This window comes from Hylobates moloch, unplaced genomic scaffold (genome assembly GCF_009828535.3).
Source record: "Hylobates moloch isolate HMO894 unplaced genomic scaffold, HMol_V3 SCAFFOLD_3, whole genome shotgun sequence".
Taxonomy (NCBI): domain Eukaryota; kingdom Metazoa; phylum Chordata; class Mammalia; order Primates; family Hylobatidae; genus Hylobates; species Hylobates moloch.
The window spans coordinates 19,044,344-19,066,532 of record NW_026652278.1 but is presented as its reverse complement, the minus strand read 5'-3'; the positions used below and the strand labels follow the sequence as shown (position 1 = coordinate 19,066,532).

Below are 22,189 nucleotides of genomic sequence, written 5' to 3'. Positions count from 1 at the left end.
CCAGCTTGATCAAGCTAGACCAGGCAGCAGAATGTGCCGGAGAGTCAGATAGAGCTGGGTCTGGATGCTGCCAGGTTGGCTGTGGGCTTTTGCTGGGGTTGCCTCTGGCCTCAGTGTCCAGCCTCAATGTCTTCCATCCTCAGAATCAGGATAATGACAATTACCCCTGGATGCCTGCCTCCCTGCCCCCACACCCCATTGTGATTTGCCAGCCTGTAATAAAATGAAAGTGTCTGACAGAAAAGCCTTGGGAAGCCTTTGATTAACATTCTTAACTCAGCCTAGCTCAGACAAACAAGTTCCAGCATTCCAAGGGACATCTCCCTGAGCAAAGCAATGCAAAGAACGTCAGTGAAAGATTCTAAAAGGCTTTTCTTATTGTAACCCTTCCAGGTGTTCAGCCACTCCACGGAGGCTACAGGTACCTGGTGGAGGGTGGGAGTTGAATACTTCAGGTTCTCACCACCCCCTCTCTCAGGAGTCCCTGAGGATTCACTGAGAAAATGAGTAGAAAATGTCCAAGGAAAGAACGAGAAGCCAGGCAGCGCGGTCACTACCAGATGTGGGCAGCCAGGCCGAGACTCGGCTGAGAGTCTGAAAACCCACCATCTGGTGGTAACAGCTTCCCAGTCTGTTGCTGTGAGACAGGTAAGTTAAGGTCCCAGGCCCTCGGTAACCTCATGGAGAAAATGTCTATTGTAGGACTCCTGACACCTTCAGTGGGATATTTGTGAGGGGAAATGAGGGAAACGATGGAACATTTTTGAAATAAAAAGGAAACGGAACTGGGCATGGTGGCATGCACGTGTAGTCCCAACTACTCAAGAAGTCGAGGTGGGAGGATCGCTTGAGCCCAGGAGGTCAAGGCTGCAGTGAGCTATGATGGCACCACTGCACTCCAGACTGGGCAACAGAGCAAAACCCCGTCTCCAAAAAAAAACCCAAAAAAAACAAAAAAAAAGAGAAAAAAGTACTAGCATTATGATTTTTAGTAACTGCTCTTGATTGTGATGCCCTGCTTAATATCAACAAGGCAGCAGCAGCTGCAAAGCAAGGAAGATGAAGAGAATCAGGGCTGACAGGTGGGGGCTCTTCCCCCGGCAGAGATGGTGCTAGAAGTTAGGAGAGGTGAGATGAATGTGTCCCAAGCAGCCCTGCCCTACCCAGGCAGCAGCCGGAACTGCACCTGCTCCACAGCAGCTGCCAGGAGGCTCAGGGGTTCCTTAGGCCCAGCAGGCCCTCCTGGCCAGGCTAAGGAATCAGCAGCCAGGGAGTGACCAAACAAAGCACACCCAGCAACAGCACGTCCCCAGGCAGATGTCCTTCTAGAGTTGCAACTCGTGCTCAGGCCATGTGGGCCTCGGTCCTGGGACTGCAGAGGGCTTACCGGCCTCCATACTTTGCAAAATGAGGGCACTCCCATTGCAGACAGGCACCCTGGCATGGAAGGGTCCATTCCCTGCAGGACTGGAATGAACCTCACTGGCCTGACTGAATCCCTTATTGAGCCTTCACTTCCCTGTCCAAGTGATCCTGTATCTAATTGCTCATCTCATCAGCCAATCTCAAACACAATTCCACCCAACCCTGGGTCTCCACGGCCAGAGGAGTCTGCCTTCTGGCCATAAATACTCTAGAACTGATCATTAGTCAGGAGCAAATTAGCAATAGCTATGGTAGCACTGCAGGCTTCCCTTAGCCTGGAATTGCAATTCCTGATGCAATGGTGGAGAGTCATCTTACACATCTGTTCAGTGATTTCCAGTTTTCAAAACACTTTTATGCATAGTTTTTCATTGATCTTCCCAGCATTCTGCATTGTGAGGCAAGTGGTGATTATTAAAGATGGGGGAAACTGAGGCTCAGGTGATAAAAGACTAATAAGTTTTCCACACTGATGGGGTCAGAAACAGGAAACAGCTCTCCTTCATGATTCAGCTTCCCCTGCCCCACATAGAACCTAATGGCAGCATTACTGAAAGCAAAGGCTGTAGGCATCAGAAATAAACATGGCAGACCCATGGCACATTCAGCCCAATTCCTTGTTTCACCACCACTGGCTAGCACTACGGGGCTCTGACCATGTGCTGAACCTACTGCCAAGCTCAAGCTCTCTAAGTGCAAAATTTCATTCCAACCTTACAAATCCCCAAGGAAGAAGCTATCAACCCTTTCAGATAAAGAAACTGAGGTTCAGAAAGAGTAAGTAATTGCTCATGGTTGCAATGTCCAAGCCTGATATGAACCCGATCTGCACGAAGCCACACCCTGCAACTTTCGAACAGTATTCTATTTCCTATAGCTAAACACAGACCTCAGACAGTCTGAACAGTGGGGGATGAAGCATTCATGCCTCATGGAAGGAAGCACTTGGAAGACTCTGGGTAGGTCAGGGATCAAAAAGCTCCTTTCCTTCCTTGGCTTTACCTGGTGGGAAGGACACAGGACCACAATGCAGGGATCTCAGGCAATTTTCCTACCCCTACCCCCAGTAAGTACGAGCATCCTTCATGCCCTCTCTCATCCCAGTGCCCCCTTCAGTGAAAAGTGGACAACTGCAATAGGTTTGTGGCACCTTGACCTCTTGGGAGAAAGATGAAGGAGGATATTATTTTAGGATATGCTCAAATTTTTCCTGTGGAAAATAGATGGATCCAAGGTGGTCTACCTGGCGGTGACTTTACCCATTTGGAAGGGACAGTGGCCACTCAGATGGGTGGCAGGGAAGCTCAGTTTCACTGCATGAAAGCTCCCTCACACACCATCCTGCTCTCCCACTTCATCTCTCTCTACATTCCCTCTCAATGACAAGCCTCTCTCAGCCCTCATGAACACACACACACACACACACACACACACACACACCCATTCTAGCTTGGGATGGCCTCAGAACCTTCGCACCTGCCACTGCCTGGGCCTGGTTCTCCCCACGGCAGACTCTTCCTCTTCCCTGAGGTCTCAACCCAAATGTCACCTCCCCAGAGAGACTCTCCATCACTCCCAGGCTAATGTTGGACACCACCCCCCACCATCACCAAGTTACTCCCACAACACCCTGCTTTCTTTCTTCACGTGACTCATTACTCTCTGAAATTAACCTGTTTTAGAACGGTGCTTACATGTTTGTGGTCTGCTTTCCCCCACTAGAACACAAGCCCCGTCAGGACAGGGGCCTCGTCAGTGTCAGTACTGCGTCCGGCCTACCACTGCACTGAGACAACGCTTGGCACGAAGTAAAGCTTAGAAAATGTCTCTTGTGCGAATACCTGGATATTCTCCCATTTAAAGGGGCTAATTAAGGACATCAGCACATTCATTACAAAATCACACATCCTTTGAACTGGAAAGGACCCTGGGGCTGATACTTGAGCTTGAGAAAATAGAAATGAGGATTTCTGTTGTCCCCTCACTTAAGATATCAATATTCCAAGGGACCCAGTAATTGGAAATGCAGGTTCAGAGACATGGGCAGAAACTGAACACTGTCAGTAAAGGATGGACAGGTTGGATGAAGAACAGCTAGAAGGAAGAGGCATCAATAAACAACGGCCAGGGCATGAGAAAGAATGCTGGGAAAACAGTGACACCACCAGAGGCAACCTCAGGGGTTATTTCTATGTTCTGGAAGACTTAAGCTTTAGTTACTGGCTTTAAATGCAATTGGAGTTGCTGCCCACACCCTGAGCCCACATCCAAAAGGGTTAGCTCTTCTCTTGCCCACACTTGCGAGACCCCAGGCAGCACCAGGTCCTGCCTCTGGGGCCCAGGCAGGACACAATGCCAGGCAAACAGGGACTCTGGTCATCTGTCCTACGTGGACCTTTGAATCTCAAAAAAGGATTTTTTAAAAAAGAAAGCAACTGTTATTTCAAGTAGAAATAGAGATGATGGAACAAAAAAGATCAGGGGCCAACTCTGTCCAGATCAGATCAATGCAGGGTGGGAAGCGGGGAGAGGGAGTGTATCATGCTTGGATACAGTGATTTTGAGTGAATCTCCTGAGTGAAGAGGAGTAAAATGAACCCCCTAGCTCAGAGTCTAGTGATCTTGTGTCCAATCAATCAGGTACTAGAAAAATCTAATTCCACTGCATTTTACTCAGTGTGATAAACATTTGGACGCTGGCTCTCAGCCATGACCTGTACTTAGTGATGTGAACCCAAGGATGACTAAGAGCTCAGGCACTCAGAATGGCTGGAGGCGACTGAAAAAATACACAGCTATGAAAAGCCAGCCCTACCACCCCAGGCTTATTCATGCATCTCCCCTGTTCTGTGACAATGGTGGACTGCTAACCACCACTACAGCCCTTGCAGTCAAATGCAAGCTTTAGAGTGAAACGTAGGGATAGTCTGTTATCACAGCTTCATGAGAACTTCTTGGACAGTCCAGAAATTAATATGAAGGAAAATGGCCTTTCCATGACTCCTCCATAGGGTGAGGGGTGGTGGGGAGTCTCCTCCCCATCCTTTCACAGCACATCGCTTGAGCTTCTGGTATTGTTCTCACTATGTCAAATTCTGCCCCAAGTCAGAATTATTTGTAGGCTTCTGGCATTGACAATAGGCTACAAGAAAACTCATGCAATTTCCTTTTCTTCCCCGTACCCATTCTCCTCCCGCAACAACGATGACCTTCCTAATATGCACCTTTTTGTTTGTATGTGTTTTGCTTAATGTAGACTGCTTCGTGAATTTTGAATGACTGTAAATGCTATTGTCAACCGTCCTATTCTGCTTCCTACCTTTCCATCAGCACTGTGTATTAAAGATTCATCTATGCCGTTGGATGTGTATCTCAGCCATTACTTCTACTGCTGCATAATTCCCTAAGACATGTTATCTATCAGTTCACCTGTTCCCTCTCCCAAGTGACACCTAGACTGCTTCCCATTCTCCACCATGACAAATAATGCTGCAGAGATCATCCTCAATCCTGCCCCCTATGGACCCATGCAGACATTTCTTTGGGAATTGCTAGATCGTATGGTATGTGAATCTTCAATGCAATGAAGAAAAATCAGCTAGCTGCGGTGGCTCATACCTGTAATCCCAGCACTTTGGGAGGCTGAGGCGGGCAGATCATGAGGTCAGGAGTTCAAGACCAGCCTGATCAACATGGTGAAACCCCATCTCTACTAAAAATACAAAAGTTAGCCAGGCATGGTGGCACACACCTGTAATCCCAGCTACTCAGGAGGCTGAGGCAGGAGAATCCCTTGAACCTGGGAGGCAGAGGTTGCAGTGACCCGAGATCATGCCACCGTACTCCAGCCTGAACAACAGGGCGAGACTCTGTCTCAAAAAAAAAAAAAAAAAAAAAAAGTCTACCTTCCAGACTGGCTATACTAGCCTATACTCCCTCAGCTCTGCATGAAGATTGGTTGAACCCAGCATCCCTGGGAGAATGTGGCATTGTGCCACCTTCTCATTTCTGCCAGTCTACTGGGTGGTGGTTTTGGTTGACTCGCCTCTGATGACTAAAGAAGCCCAGGCATTTCTTCAGACACTTGTTAGCCTTTTGGCAGCTTCCTTGACTTGTAAACTCCTGTTCATACCCTTGATTCACTGTCTTTTCTATGTACATTCCTGCCTTTTTCTGGTTGATGTGCAGGAGTTCCTTGTATATCCTAAATGTTAATAGAACAGCTTTTAGACATTGTAAATCTCTCTCTCCTTTCTGCCAGCTGCCTATTAATTTTGTCCAGGGTGTCACTCAGTGAACAGAGCCCTTAACTTTGATGTAATCCAACTCTAAGAAAACCTGAGGACAGCAAACATTTCTCATTCAGTTCCTGTTTCTTTCTTTTCTTTTTTTTTTTTTTTTTTTTAGACAGAGTCTCTTTCTGTCACCCAGGCTGGAGTGCAGTAGTGAGATCTCAGTTCACTGCAACCTCTACCTCCCGGATTCAAGCGATTCTCCTGCCTCAGCCTCCCAAGTAGCTGGGATTACAGGTGTCTGCCACTACGTCTGGCTAATTTTTGTATTTTTAGTAGAGATGGGGTTTCACCATGTTGGCCAGACTGGTCTCGAATTCCTGACATTAGGTGATCCACCTGCCTCAGCCTCCCAAAGTGCTGGGATTACAGGTGTGAGCCACTGGGCCCAACCAATTTGTGTTTCTTGACTACTCATAATACACCACACGTGAGATTAGTGCCGTGAACACCAAAAATACTGTCCTTGGCCCTTAAGGAGCTTACAGCCTACTAGAAATATAGACTTCCATCAACCATAGCACAGACACAATGACCATGGCCATGAGGGTTGTAAAAGATGAGGTGAGGGTTAAGGGATCCAGTGGGGGCCAGGGTCAAGGTGTCAAGGCCCAGTGAGCCTTGACAAACATGCTTACCAGGCAGCCCTGAAGCATTTCAAACCAATGGACCAGCACATGGAAAAGCCCAAGTTAGGGAGCTACAAGGAGCCCAGCATGACTGTGGCACAGAGCCAAGTGAGGAATGGCTGCAGAGGCTGGAAAAATAGGAATGAGCCAGGTACAGAAGGGGCTCAGGCTTTCTCCAGAGTAGTACAAGGAATAGCACACCTCCTTACTCTCCCCACAGCCACTGGTGAGCTGCCCTAGATGCCGCCTGCACTCAAGGACAGGTCCCGGTTCAGGGGTCTCAGGAAATGTAGGCTTATCTTAGCTAGGATAGCAATGTATTAACGTCTCAGAGAAATCCATAGACAGAATCCTAGAAAGAAGAGCACAGGGGTTACACTTGTAATCTCAGCACTTTGGGAGGCTGAGGCAGGAGGATCGCTTGAAGTCAGGAGTTCAAGACCAGCCTGGTCAACATAGCAAGACCCTGCCTCTACAAAAAAATGAAAAATAAATTAGCCAGGTGTGGTAGTGTGCACCTGTAGTCCCAGCTGCTCAGGAGACTGAGTCAGAGGATGGCTTGAGCTCAGGAATTTGAGACTGCAGTGAGCCATGATAGTGCCACTGCACTCCAGCCTGGGTGACAGAGCAAGACCCTGTTGAAAGAAAGAAAGGGAAAAAGAAAGAAAAAGGGTTTGTGTGCATCCAAGTTAAACTATCAAGGTGGATAAGAGATATCCATTGGACAGGTCTGGATGGTCCTGAATGAAATTAGGACTTTCCCTCCTTCACCTCAGTTCTCAGCCACAGAATTCCCCAACTCTCAAGGGTGCTTGTGTCAGAAATATACCGAATAAAGTCATAGTGACACCGCAGAATCTTATCCAGGAACTCACCAGGAACGCTGCCAGCCAGCTGTTTCCTCCTAAATCTAAACCATTTTCACACTCATAATGGTAATTTTTTTAAAAGCCATTTGGGGAGAATATTTGCTGCAAGCTATGTGACCACCTTTATTATTTTCTCCAACCAGAGAAGAAATCTATACACATAGACACAGGGCAGCCAAGCCTGAAAGCACAGAGGAGGCCTGCGAGGAACTGAAGTCTCTCCACTCCAATAGAACACGGTCCTTTGCACTCTCACTTTCTCTCTTCCAAGCAGCCTCAACCTTCCCTTGGCAGGAAAATAAATCTTGTAGGACAAGTCTTACGCTTTGAGGACATTAGGTAAATAGCTTTAAGAAACTTTAAGAAAAAGGGGCTGATTGTCATCCCACATCTCCTTTCCCCCAACACGCATGTGCCCCTATCATACCTGATACCCGGAAAGTAAATGCTTAGGGCTGCAAGGACAGGAGGAAGCAGGAAGGCCCCCAAGATAGGAGCACCCCATATCCTTTGAACCTACCAAAGGCATTTTCCAACACAATCCTTGGATCACTTTCACTCTGAGATAATTCCCAACTCTATGGCTAGGCAAAGGGAGGTAACTAAGTGCCCCAAAGCCACCAACACTCTCCTGAGGCTTCCTGCTTAGCACAAGAGGCTTTCACTCCCATACTGCCATGACCTGCACCAGGGCTGAGGCTGTAGCCAAGAAACGAGGCTGACACTGACCTGAGCCCACACTCTTGCCCTGATTGGTGAGCCCCTGTTCTCACACAGGGAATGCGGGCTGCTGGTTTGCTCTTACGCTCAACAATAAACATGCTCGTGGCTCCCCGCATACCTGAGAGCACTCAGTGATCCACACTCTTACCTCCGGGTCAGAAAAGCAAAAATCCACAGGCTAAGGGCTTCATTCATGAAGTAGAGTCCCCGAAGCCTCTTTCGTCATGGGTAGAGACCTGGAGGCTGGGGGCAGGGAGCGAAGTTGGGAGTGGAATGGGAGAGTGAGTCAGGCTTTGGAAGGATCCGATCTCAAAAGCAACAGCCTGAATTCTCCCTCTGAGAACAAAACAGCCTTTCCACTCTCAAGGGAACCAGTGCGTGGTGAGTTGGGAGCGACACCTGAATCCCGTAACTCTTGGAGATTTGCTGCCAGCCAGGGCTGTTTACAATTACATACACCAAACCAGCCTCAGAAGGGCGGGAGATGGGCGCTTGCCCGCTGAGAAGCAAGGAGGTCAATGGGAAAAAATTATTTCAGTCAACGTTGAGCCTTCATGCTTGGAACTTTTATCCAAACAATGGACACGTTCTCATGCTCCCCCTGGGAGGACACCAGTCCCTCCTCTGACAGTCAGTTCCAGGAGACTTGGGATGGCGGTGGGAGGAGCCCCTCGCAGGGCAGGAATTTTGATTCCACCCCTTGGTGGTCAGCGAGTCATAGCACTGTTTAAGGACCCACAGAAAGAGAGTAAGTGTGCCCTTTCCTGGGACCCTAATCACCGTGACACTAACCTGCACTGTGCCAGGGGGGACCACCGGCAAAGTCCCAGGGTTAGCAAGTAGCTCTGGACCTGAGGATTGTGGAAGATGCCATTTTTTGCAGCAGGCCATGAGAAGTGACACCTTTTAGGGCTTGAGGAAGCAGCAGGGGCCACAGTGAACAAATTCCATTGAGGCCTGCACTTCTAGGAGGGAGTAAGATACTGAGAACAAGCCCCAGTTTCCCCACCCTGACTCTGAGGTCACCAGTCCCTCCTGGGGGAAGCCTGAAATTCAAGCCACGGTTATTTGAAATGAGAGCCTGAGACCACCAGAGGCCTGGGGGGCAGGAGAGAGTGGGCGGGTCTAACTCTATCCTCTGTGTCTTTGTGACCTCAGTGGGAATCCCTTCTTTGGACTCAAGACCCAGGAGACCTGGAGACCTGAATGGAAGTGGTAGAAAGAAACAGAGTGAAAAAGTGGGAGAAAGTCAAGAGGGAAACAAAAAAAGAGAGGGGAAGAGGAGAGGGAGGGAGAGAGGGAGGGAGAGAGGGAGGGAGGAAGCAAGAGACGCAGGTGCAGGAGCCAGTGTGAGCCTGCGCGTCCAAGAGGCGTCCTGAAGCACCCATAACTCACACTTGTGCGTGTGGTTTTGAGATCCACCCTTCCTGCTTTGCCCCAGGCTACTTTCAGAACATCTGGGATATTACTGACTTGAACCAGAGACAAGCTTCCATTGACTCCTGGGAGACATGAGTCTCACCCAGCTCAAGTACCTGCCCTTGCTCTCTCAGGAGACTTCCAGGGGCTCCAGACATCTGGAACTGTCACAGCACAACTGTGTCACAGCCATACAGAAACCGTGCTTGACCACCATGCATGCCATGATCCTCAGCCACAATTCTGGTAACATCAACGGTAGGGACCCCATCTCTAAAACACGCCAAAGACATGTGATCCAACTCTGCCATGTCAGTCAAGGACCAGCTGCCCTGCACTGGGCATTCAAGCAGTAGGTGCCACTTCACCACCCTTTATTCTCCCTAAGTGTACAGGAAACTGCCAAGCAGAAGCCACAGGGGGCTTCTGTTAACTGTAGTACCTAATGTTGGTGTTCATCTTTATTCAAAGAATGTGCTAGAATTGGGTTCCGCAAAAGTCCTGACAATGCAAAGGGCGGTAGGGTGTTGACCACTGTGAGCTGATAAGGAGTCTAGGATAGTAACAGAATATTTGCCTCCAAGGAGACCCAAGACCATGAAGATGGCCCAAGCAAACTTGCCACCCAGTAGGACCCAGCTCTGATACCGGGGACACGAAGCACCCTAGAAGAGTTCCTTCCAAAGGACCACATTTGAATTTTAGTAAATCAGTTCAATATGTTCTAGGACTGTGGGTATTAAATAAAAGAAGTCAGTGAAACCTCCAAACAATAAGCTCATTCAACAATCTTTTTTTTCTCCCCCCATCTGGGGACTTGAATACAGTGAACATGAATAAATCCTGTTGTATAAAAACTGGGGGAGAAAAAAACGGGGGGTGGAGGATGGAAGGAAATGGCAGGATTCCCACTTGTTGGGCTAACAAGAAGGCTAAGACAGTCCCCCAAACCCAAACAGATGCCAGTGTGCCCAGGCAGCCCAGGGGAGACTGTGGCAGAGGTGTGCAGCCCAGGGAAGGAAACATCTGGAATCCCCCACTCTAAGCTCCCAGCTTCTCCCTTGCACTCAAACCAGACGCGGGCCTTGGGCCTGCCCCAAACCCGACCCTTCTTAGGTAGACCAGCCACAAGCCAGGCCTGACCCTGCATCAGGAAAATTTCACTTCAAATATGCACAAAAACACTGCCTGCCTCTCTAACATCAATGCTTTCCCCTAACAAAGCTAAGACAATTAGAACTAAGGACTGCACTGGCTATGAGTCTGTAATTCTTCCAGAAAACCCTGGAACAGGTGGAAGAGACCTGCCTTTGTGGGTGACTAGTGGCTTGGATGTGTTTGTGATTTAAAAGAGTTGCGTTGGGAAATACTCCTGTATAATTCATGGTTGAACATGACCTCAGCCCACGTAGTCCTCACGGATGGAAGTTCCACAGCCTTCCAAAGGCTGTGCTTAATAGAGATGCAGACACAGACCCAGCTCCCCAGAGTACACAGCCAGACAAAATTCACGTGAAGAACAGGCAAATTCAACATGGGCTTTGATAAAAAACAAATAAATAAATAAAAAGGAAACCACCAAGATCTTAAGATTCCATTAGGATCACCAGAGTGATACTTCTTCCTTCTTGGGGACTTCCACATCCTGTCCGCTGGCCTGCTGCAGCGATGACTGGTAATTCTGCCCTTGCAGCAAAAGGCTTCTCCCTGTCTAGAAATAAGAGGACTGATTCCTTACATCAAATGCAACTGGGGGTGTTATTTCGATAAATCATAGGTTCTTCCCCTCAAAATCAATCCTAGCTAGCATAAACAAGCAGGACTGCCAAAAACAAAAAGTCAACCAGGAAATAATTATCCTGCAGACTTGAGTACTCAATTCTAATACAATAACTTTATTGGTGGAAAAAAAAGACTTGCAGACAGGCTGCCAAAGCCAGTACATTAGATCCATGTGTGGGTAGCAGCAGAGTTCCCAGGGTGGGAACCCGAGTCTAATGCTCTTATATTCCATGGTCCTCCTGGGCCTGTTGGCTGCCTGGCCTTTGGGGGAGCTGCTTTTGCCTTTTCTCTAAACAAAGGGAGAGCTTCCACTATGACGCTGATTGTGCCTAATGAAAAAGTCTGGCATTTAGGATGTCATCAGGCATGAGCCCTTGGCCTTTTTGTTTTGTACCAAATTTCTCACCCTTTTCTGCTGTATACACCTCCAGAACCATTGCAGACACACCCACACCAAGACTCAGTTGCTAATTACAACCCATGATACCCAACCTTGACCTTGACCCTTCATCTTATACCACAGCATCACAACTGCTAGAGTGTTTTTAAAAGTCAGCTTTATTGAGGTTAATTTACACACAGAAAAAAAAAGCCCTTTTAACTACACAGTTCTGAATTGTGACAAGTATGTATGGCTGTGTAACCACTACCAAAATAAAGATATTGAACATCTCTATCATTCAAAAAATTTCCCTCACACCTTCCCCTAGTCCCAGTCCTGGCAACTACTGATCTGTTTCCCTATAGTTTCACCTTTTCCAGAAAGTCATATACATAGAATCATTCAGTGTGCAAGCTTTTGAATCTTGAAAGCAGTATGTTTCTTTCACTTAGCATACTGGTGTGTATCATTAGCGGTAAGTTACGATCTGCCAGTTTTTAAGCCTTGGACTTTCACATTCTTGTCAAAGAGACAAAATAATTGGTTCTAGCTCATCTTTGCTATGGAGAAATCAAACTCTTGATTCAGAAGCTTTTACTAAAGCTTAGGTCCGGTAATAGGGCAACTCACCATCTCTCTCAGTTTGCCCAGGACTAAGGGGTTTCCTGGGACACCAGACTTTCAGTGGTAAAACCAGGAAAGTCCCAAGCAAGCCGGGAAGGCTAGTCATTCAATTTGGGAAAGCTACCTCCAAGGGTAGGACTGTACATTCACCCAGCTTGGATTCTTCCTGGTGCACAGTGGTTGCTGTCTCCGAGCTAACAGCTGGCTAGCCTCTCTTGGTTTAATCTCCAGCAGAAGGCTGATTTGCAGTGTGCTAGGGCTGAGCTTCCGTACAAGCTCACCACAGTCCATCAGGACTGTATCTGCCTTTGAAGTCCTGGGAGGAGCTCCAGGAAGTGAGAAGAGAACTCAGGGGTCTGCTTAGAAAACAGCAGAACAGGGCTTCTATTGGCATGGGTGCCTCTCCCCACTCCTCCCTAATACCAGACTCCTCTGAGAGATGTGAGATCCATGTTCCCTGGCCTCACTGTGTTTTCGCATCACTCCAGTGCAACGCGTCCAGGGGGAGCCAGGCTCTTGTTTTTCTACACATTCTCCCTTCTCCCCGCTCAATGCAGTTTGTGGTTAGTTTGTTTGTTGAAACTAACTGGGGCGAATATGAGAGTCAAGTGATAGAAAATTAGGAAAGGGCTCAAAGCTACTATTTGAATTTAAGGGTCTCTCCTATATGGACTTAATGAGACATCAGAGAAAAGTCAGGCAGGGCTAGGATGTAGCTCTACACATAAGGAATGAGCAATTCCTCGCCTATCTCTTTCCCCACTGACATGAAGAATACACAGATGCTATCTCTGAGAAACTAGGATGCCTAGAGGGTGAGAAGCCCCGACTTATATCTCTCAACAGCATTGAAAAGCACACAGTGGGCAGAGCCCCCAGTGAACTGCGAAAAGGCAGGAACTGGTGAGATCAGAACCACATGCCAGAGGTTTCAGGGTATCTGCTCCCCTGTATTAATTTAACATTCTCTTTCTCAAAGTCTTTACCAATAGCTCTTACAAGTTATTCCACCAAGTGGCCTGCAAGGTAGATTAGTAATCATTATCCTCACTCATACAATGAGGAAACAAGGCTCAGAAAGATTAATTGACTTGCCCAAGGTCGCATAGCGAGTTAGTGGCAAAAGCCAGATTAGAATCCCGAGCCCCTGAGTGCCCAGGCCGGTGCCCAGCTCCTTGATCTCCCTCAACCATCCACCCAGAGCATGGGCAGAGCCAGGTCTGCGCCTTCGGGAGCCCTGGAGGCCAGGTGAGCTGCTGCAGAGGGCACAGACAGGCTCATACTCACACGCAGAAACCTGCCGGATCCTTCTCTGTACCACCAGACAGCAACACCCCTGTGCTGGAACAGACAGAAATAAGGCTCAAGTCGGGAAAGCCAAGGGTGGCCATTGTAGGCTTTCATCTCCACTTCTGGAATCTGCCTTTGAGATTTTGCTTCATTTCTTTTTGTGAACCAGGTCTGTTCTCCAGAGCTAGAGCACGGGAGAATATGTGATCTCTTTGCCTGGAATTTGTTCATTTCCCCATTCCCTAATCATGTCCCAGACACCTACTCTGCAGCTGGCAGTGTGCCAGGGGCTGGAGAGGGACATAAGGAAAGACTAAGTCCCTGTCTTGAAGGAGTTCAGCCTGGCAGGGAAACAAACATAAGACATGTACAATTATTAGACAAATGTGACACTAATTCCACAAATATTTGTTGCATACCTGCGATGTGCTAGGCATTAATGAGGCTACCCCAAGAGTAATGAGGGTACACAGTGGGAGTCAGGGGAGGCTTCCTGGATGAAGAGACATGTGGGCTAGGTCCTGAAGATTGAGGAGAGTTTAACCGAGCAGCTAGTCCCTCTCTGGCTGAAGGGACGCTGATAAGGAATGAATCTGAAATTGCTTTGAGCACTTCTTTCCTAAATAAATCCTTGAAAAGGAATCCTACCATGTAGAGACTCAGTTCTCAGGGCTATTGTATCCTATTTCTGACTGTCTGGACTGTTGCTTAATCTCCGTAGGCCTCAGTTGGCCTGTCCCTCAAATGGGAGTGAATAATGCTCCGTGTTGCAGAGGGTGGTTCTGGGCTGGATGAACAATCTTTGGAGATACGGTCACACAAAAGTCCTTGAGAAATGAATTCCTCACATGGCCTATGACATTCTCTTTCCCACTAAGTCTGCTACTCTCCAGCTCTCAACAGGAAATTGGTTTTATTTATAAGAATCACAATCCTAACCTGACCTTTGCTGGGCTACCCACCCACTTTCCCTCCCTCATTTCCCTCTCCTCCCCAAGACACATCCTCTCTCCAAAGATTCCTCAGTGAGCACAGAACAACTAGCATCGAAGAGCCATTGGAAAGTCAGATAGAGGAACACTGCGAACACTGGAGGTTGTTTTCCAGATGGGGAAACTGAGGCCTGGACAGCTCAGCAGTTTGCCCAAGGAAATGAAGCCCGTGGGTCTCCAGGTTCCTGAGCTGCTACTTTCTTCATTGCACCATGGCTGCCTTCATGTCTCGGCCAGGGCTCTGGACAGAAAAAGCCATCCTCCCTTGGCTTGAGGAAAGTCTCCCTTCTCTGAATGACAGAAGCCTTTAAAGAAACATTTCCCGTTATTAAAGAGAATTGGAAGAAAACTGGCACAGCTTCCTCAGCTTTGAAGCTCCATGGCCTTTCCTGGCCCTTTAATTGTGCTGGAAGCAGCCCAGCTCCCAGGGCTCCCACCCCTTCAGAAGAGAGGAAGGGCCCAAAGCAGAATTCCCCCACTCTGCTTGGCCTTTCAGCACCAAAAGTGACCTCTCAGTATTTCTGTTTCAGACCATTTCATTGCCACATCATCCAGGGCTCCCACGAAACTTCAAAGTCAGGGAGCTCAGGGTCAAGTACAAGGAGCAAACCCTGAGCTTAGAATTTTAAGCACCACATTTGAGATCGTTTTTAAGTAACATTCCCATAGCTTTTTAAAGCCTCTAATAGCTGAAGGTGATTACAGTAGATATCTGCAGGTATTACAAGATTTGGTTAAGGCACATCATGTGAGTATGGGGGGGGCACCCCTTTCACCCCACACTTGCTTTTACTTTTCCAGGTGAGGAAAGTGTATATAAAATTACTGATCTTTTTTGCTCTTTTGACATTTCATGTTTTTGGAGGAAATTTGGTTCCCAACTTTGGCTGCACATCGGAATCACCTGAAGACCTTTAAAAAATACAATGCCCAAGCTGTACCCTAGACCAATTAAATCAGAACGTCTTGGGTGGGGCCTTGACATCCATATTTTTGAAAGCTCCACAGATGATTCCATGCACAGCAAAGGTTTAGAACTACTGCCTTAGATAGAACTTCAACACAAAAAAACCTGAGTTCGTAGGCATTGAAAAATAACAAATACAGATGATTCCGGAAGGCAGCATGCCCATCTCTTTTAATTTGCTTTTCTTTTCCAGACCTTCCCTGACCACAGATCTCAGGATTCCCGTACAAACTTTGAAGTTATTTTACTGGATTGACTCTTTGCAGTTCATATCTGCCTCCAGCGCTCTAGAGCTAAGTGGGGGGACTGGATGACCAAATTCAGAAACAAAAGAACCACAGAAAAAGAATGATTACACTTTCAACCAATTACTGTGATCTAAATTGAAGCTGAATATCTCAACCAGGCCCATCTGTATCCAAGTATGATGCAATTTCAGGAAGCTTCGGCATGGATGTTCCAAGCACAATCCACAGATAGTAGGTCAGTCACATTTGGCCCAGACTCACTCACCAGCTGGGAGAGCAGTCAGAACCAGAATGCGTGACCACATTGGGTGAGTTCAGCCAATGGGCTCATGCACAGCGATAAAAGGATGCTCTTATGAGAGTCATAAATATATAAACACATAAGGATGGGAACCTTCTCAAAGCACCCTGTAGGACTTGGCCCCACATCCTGACATTTGTGAGAGTCTTACTGCTTATACAACGCCAAAGAGATTCACATACAAGACATAGCCACTTTACCATCACTATTTATGGCAACTCTCATAAAAGTGCCATCTCTCTAGGAAGGGACTCCCACATACTCCCCGATCCCTTATTTTTGCTTGGGTGAGTCATGGCTATCTAGCAGAAATCTTGGAAGTGACTGGGAAGAAAGTCTGGAAGTGTCTCTGCATCAGGCATGTCACATGGGTGATATTCCAACCACCCATCATCTCCAGACCTCACTTTACATCCTACAAGACAATGGCAAATCCACTCAGAGACTAAAAATGATAGGCTATTTTTGGAGGATGTACAGTATATATAACACGCAGGCTAAGGAACATGGAAAGACAATTTCTCCTACATGAACTGCTTTATAAGATTTGCAAATTAGAGAAAACATTTTGAGACTCTGAAGACAGCCATGAGGCATTTCCACCTACCTGAGAGAGGGAGAGCTCAAAATTGGAAATACGGAAACAGAATGAAGAGGCATTTAAATAACACATTTAAAAAGTGTCACACACAATAAGAATTTTTCTTTACAATTTTTACTCAGGCTCCAGGAGCCCAACTAAATAAACCTGCTTTTTCCATTTAACTTTGTTGTTTAAACTACTATTCCTAGTTATTCCAATAACTATTCAGTCTCAACTTTAAGTAGATGGCCCCAGGCTCTGAAAAGCAAGAGGAGACTAGTGATTCTAGTCAGTTACACTGGTTAATCAGAGATGGGCTTCATTTTGTATTTTGCACAGACGAACTTTTCCATTTAAAGGGTGTTCAAAGCACAACTTATCTGCCTCTCAGGAGAATGGGGAATTCTATATCCTGGGGCTGGGGGATCCCCAAATTCCTCAGCGAAAGGTGTAGTAAACCTATTAGAAGCATGACACCAGCGAGACAAAATATTTTTCTCATGACTCAAACACTGGAATTTGAGTTGGATTAGCCTCTGAAACCTAGATAATTCTCAGGTTTACCCACTTATCACTCTGTGTCTGATTTACTGCAAAATGATGAGGCAGATACATGTGTTACCAAAAACATAAGCACCCTGACCTGGAAACTAAGTTCCCTTCAGTTGGCAAAAACTGATCCTCTTCGAGGGTGGGAGGATTTTAAGCTCCTGAGAGAGAAAGATAACTAAGAAGACTTTTATCAGGTCAAGGGCCAAGTCAAAAGTTATTAATACAAAAGCCTTCTGAGAATAACTGGACATTTGGAAAGAAGACCCCAAATGTGATTTGCCCTGATTTACAGAGATTAATATGCTGATTTGAGAAAGTAGCTTGCAACCTACAACTAACACCACCCCCGCCTCCATACACATACCCCAGCTTTGCAAGTCAGGGAGCTGGAAGGCACCCCAGAGGCCAACACTTCCTGTCAGGCTCAACTCAAAGCCTGAATTCCCAGAGAGGGTCCCTCCCAAAGGGCGGAGGGGCCCCAGTGGGGGAGGAAGTGCAAACGGCCATGTTACAAGGAGCGGGACTGTGGCTTCCTCAAGTGTCCGAGACAGCATAAGCGCGCATTCAGTCATTCAAGCACAAAACTGACGTGATCTCAGTAGAATTTGAGACGAAGAAAACCACCGGGTTACAAATGCGAGAGAAGCTCTAGGGAGGGTTCACAGAAAGAAATCAAAGGTGGCCAACTCCTTTAACCCTGTTCCCCTCGCCGGCTCCCTGCTGTCGGCAAAGACCCTTACTGAACATGTGAAGCTCTGTCTGGGACTTGGATCTTTTGCCTTCACCAGTAACCAGGCGACCCAGATGAGAAAAAGCAATGGGAAAGTGAAAGACATGACTACGTTAGGGAAGCCGGTCCCAACAGGTCCCTTTATGTCAGTTTCAGGGATCAGAGCCCGCCGGGAGTGAGATTCCTGGGAATCTGAGCGTTCCCTTTTTATTACTGTCTCCCAGGGGAAAACAAATATAGAAGCAGCATTTCCTCCCGCAGGTTTGGCGGAGACCGGTCCAGCAAAAGAAAAGGCAAGAGGCTTTTTCCAAAGGGAAGGGGACTGCCGGGGGATGGGGGAGGGGAGAGCGCCCGCAGGGTTCCTCTTAAGGGGCAACTCCCTGTACTCCCTTTTCAAAAGAACCGCAATCGAGACTTGTAGACCAGCTCCGAGGCTCCGAGTGCGGGTGCTAAGCTGGGCGTCCGGCGCACCCGGGACGGCCCGCCCACCAGAGTTTGGCGGAGATCCTGGCCCCCCGCCAAACCCAAAGCTCGCCCAGCTGCGCACTGAGCTAAGCCCTCGGGCCGGGACGCCTCCAGGAGCTCCACCTGCCGGGCACTCCATTCGGCCCCCAACCCTCGCATCCCTCCTTTCTTGGGGTGGGGGAGCAGAGAAGGGCTTGGAGAGAAACGACGACCCGAACGGCAGGACGTTTGGGGAGGCCCGACCTAGCCCGGGGAGGGTATGCGCGCCCACTCCACTGCCCAAGCGCTTTGCCGGGAGCAGGAAGCCCCTAGCCCGGCGGGCGCCCGGGAGAAAGGACCCAACAGCCCGCCCCTTTGCCCCCAGCAGCTCAGCACGGTTCCCACCTTCTTCGGGGCTTCCTCGGCCCCAGGCATCTTTCCTGCGCGGTGGGACTGAGGGTGGAGTGGGATGCCGGGCGCACCCTCTCTCCTGCAACAGGTGAGAAGCCCCGCCACGCCCCCCACTGACGACCCCCTCTTTCCGCGCCCGGGAGGATCAAAGGGCTCAGGCCGCCGCAGCCACCTAGGAGCCCACCCGCCCAGTCCGCGGCGCCGCTGTCGCCCCCCCTTAGGCCCAGGTCCGGGCTGGGTGGGGGCAGCGGGCTCTGCTTATCCCGAGCCCTGGCGAGACCAGTCCTAGCCCTGCCCTCCGTGTTGCTGGGCGAAAGGGAGTGCGTGTGCGCCGCGCGAGAAACCCGCGCCCTCACCTTTGTACCGCTCCATCGGGGCCACGGAGTGCGCTCCTCGCGGCTCGGCTTCGGCGCTGCTCTCCCGGCGCTCGGCTCAGCGCCCAGGCCGCCGCGCTGGCCCCTCCCCGTGAGGTCACGCTCGCGGCCGGACCTCCTGGCGGGGCCGCCGCGCCCCGGGTTCTCGGACCGGCACCCGCCAGGGCGCGCCCCCAGCGCCCCTGTCCCCGCGCCGGCGAACTCCAGCCCGCCGAGGCTGACAGTCGGCGCTTGAGTCGGTGCGCATCCACGGCCCCGCTCGCCGCCCCCGACCGCCTTGGCACTCCCTTCACGTCTTGGCTCCGGGGGCGTCGAGAGGGAACGAGACTGGGACGTTCCCAAACTCTGGGGGAGGCTCCGGGAGGCCGGGCTTGGGTGGGCCTCCAAGATTGTTCCCCACCCCGCCCCCGCCCGCTGCAAACCCAATGCCTGGAGGAGGAGACTGAGATCCAAGCTAGGAGGTTGAGACTGGCTTAGAGCTCCTCGCGCTTGACTCCCGAACCAGCGCGCTTTTGCCCTAGGCCTTCCTGGAGGGGCGACGAGGGCAGTGGGGCGGGCAACCAAGCCTGCTCCGGGTTCTTTGGGGATTGCTTCCACTCTCTTGGAACCTCTCTGGGCAGCCGCTGCCAATCGCGCACACTTTAGGGTGTGTGAAAACATCTGCTTGCTGCTTTCTACCTTAATTTCCAGGGCCAACACCACAAGTCAGGGAGTGCCGTTTCCGGGGCGCCCAGTAAACCTGACCGCCTTGGAGGGGTGGCACCGGTTCCATAAGGAAGCTAGGCCATGGCTCTGAATCTCCACCCTGCACTGCCTCCATCCAGCAAGTGCCACACTTCCATCCTTTACCTTTTGCCACCGGTCCTTCCAGGCCCTTAATGCGACCAAGTCTTCTCCATCCTCCCCCCAGAGATCTATGTGTTCTTTTAAACTTTTCAGTTTTCACTTTAAAATCTCAGTCACGGTTTGTGCTGGGTGCCTGGTTGGTTTCTTAAGTTCCCCAGCTTCCTTGAAGGAACACTTAAGGAAGATTTGGCAGTGGTGGTTTTCTAAAAGACTTCTTAATTCTTCCTTGGAATCGAAGATTTCGTTTTGATGTTTGGAGACCTCCCAACAGCATGTAGAAATATTTTTCTTAGTTATACTAGCACCTAATGTGGATGGAGCCCTCCCCACAAGCCCGGCACGGCGCTAAGGGCTGTGCATCACTGCCTTTAGTTTCCCCGATATCCCTGTGACATGAGTATTATTATGATCTCTTTCATAGAGGTGAAGAAGCTACAGCTGGGCGCGGTAGTTCACGCCTGTAATCCCAGCACTTTGGGAGGCTGAGGCGGGCAGATCACGAAGTCAGGAGTTCGAGACTAGCCTGGCCAACATGGTGAAACCCCATCTCTACTAAAAAAAAAAAAAAAAAAATTAGCTGGGCTTGGTGGCAGGTACCTGTAAACTCAGCTACTTGGGAGGCTGAGGCAGGAGAATCGTTTGAACTCGGGAGGTGGAGGTTGCAGTGAGCTGAGATCGCGCATTGCACTCCAGCCTGGGTGACAGTGTGAGACTACGTCTCAAGAAAAAAAAAAAAAGAGGTTAAGCAATTTGCTCAAAGTCACATAGCTAGAAAAGAACGGAGCAGGTGTTAAACTCGGATCTGTCTGCTTCCAAATGTGTATTTTAATTTTTATTTTTTTAGAGACAAGGTCTTTGTTGCCTAGGTTGGAGTGCAGTGGCACCATCTTGGTTCACTGCAGCCTCAAACTCCTGGGCTTCACACTGATCATTACAGAAGTGCAAATCAAAACTGCAATGAGATGCCATACCGTCAGAATGGCTATTATTAAAAAGTCAAAAAATAACAGATGCTGGCGAGGTTGCAGAGAAAATGGAATGCTTATACACTGCTGGTGGAAATGTAAATTAGTTCAACTATTGTGAAAAGTAGTTTGGTGATTTCTCAAAGAACTTAAAACAGCACTACCATTCAACCCAGAAATCCCATTACTGGGTATATACCCAAAGGAATATAAATGGCTCTACCATAAAGACATATGCACATGTATGTTTATTGCAGCACTACTCATAATAGCAAAGATATGGAATCAACCCAAATGTCATCAACAGTAGACTGGATAAACAAAATATGGTGCATATATATCATGGAATACTGTGCAGCCATAAAAAAGAACAAGACCATGTCCTTTGCAGCAAGGAAGAATGGAGCTGGGGGTCATTTTCATAAGCAAACTAATGCAAGAACAGATAACCAAATACCACATGTTCTCACTTTTAAGTGGGATCTAAATACTGAGTACACATGGACACACAAAAGGGAACAACAGACACCACAGCCTACTTGAGGGTGGAGGGTGAGAGGAGAGTGGGGACTGAAAAATTACCTATTGAGCACTATGCTTATTACCTGAGTGATGAAATAATCTCCACGCCAAGCCCCTATGACACACAATTTACCTATATAACAAATTTACACATTTGCCCCGAATCTAAAATAAAAGTTTAAAAAGAAAAAGAATAATAATTAGAAAATTAACTATTTTTAAAAACATATTTAAGGTAAAACTGGAATGTGTTGTGTTAAATGAAATAAAATATTTAGGCCAGGCGCGGTGGCTCATGCCTGTATTTCCCAGCACTTTGGGAGGCCGAGGCGGGCATATCACCTGAGGTCAGGAGTTCGGGACCAGCCTGGCCAACATGGTGAAACCCAGTCTCTACTAAAAATAGAAAAATTAGCTGGGCATGGTGGTGCACACCTGTAATCCCAGCTACTTGGGAGGCTGAGGCATGAGAATTGCTTGAACCCAGGAATTGGAGGTTGCAGTGAGCTGAGACCACGCCACTGCACTCTAGCCTGAGCAACAGAGCAAGGCTGTCTCAAAAATAAATAAATAAATAAAATTAAAAATAAAAAATTAAAATGAAATAAAATGTTTACAAACTAACAACAATAAAAAAAAACCCCTGGGCTTCAGTAATCCTCCCGCCTCAGCCTCCCAGGTAGCTAGGACTACAGGCACATACCATGACACTTGCCTAGTTTTGCTGTTGGTATTAATTTATTATTTATAAAGATGGGGCCCCCAACTCCTAGGCTCAAGTGATCCTTCCACCTCGGCCTCCCATAGCGCTTGGATTAT

At 48.5% G+C, this 22,189-nt stretch overlaps 1 protein-coding gene across 10 annotated transcripts in view; it reads right to left on the bottom strand.

Annotated features, from left to right (window-relative positions):
• The window catches only part of AFAP1L2 (actin filament associated protein 1 like 2), a 108,756-nt gene extending 89,468 nt beyond the window's left edge, over positions 1–19,288 (bottom strand). For 5 of the 10 annotated variants that reach the window (XM_032177243.2, XM_058435994.1, XM_032177234.2 and 2 more), the window contains exons 1-2: positions 19,020–19,288; positions 13,433–13,486 (exon numbers count right to left, since the gene is read on the bottom strand). In XM_032177243.2, the coding sequence (XP_032033134.1) occupies positions 13,433–13,486; positions 19,020–19,035 (70 nt within the window). In that variant the 5' untranslated portion in view covers positions 19,036–19,288. The remainder of the gene's footprint in view (positions 1–13,432; positions 13,487–19,019) is intronic. The other 5 variants (XM_032177198.2, XM_032177203.2, XM_032177190.2 and 2 more) reach the window with 2 other exon arrangements.
• Positions 19,289–22,189: the final 2,901 nt, after the last annotated feature.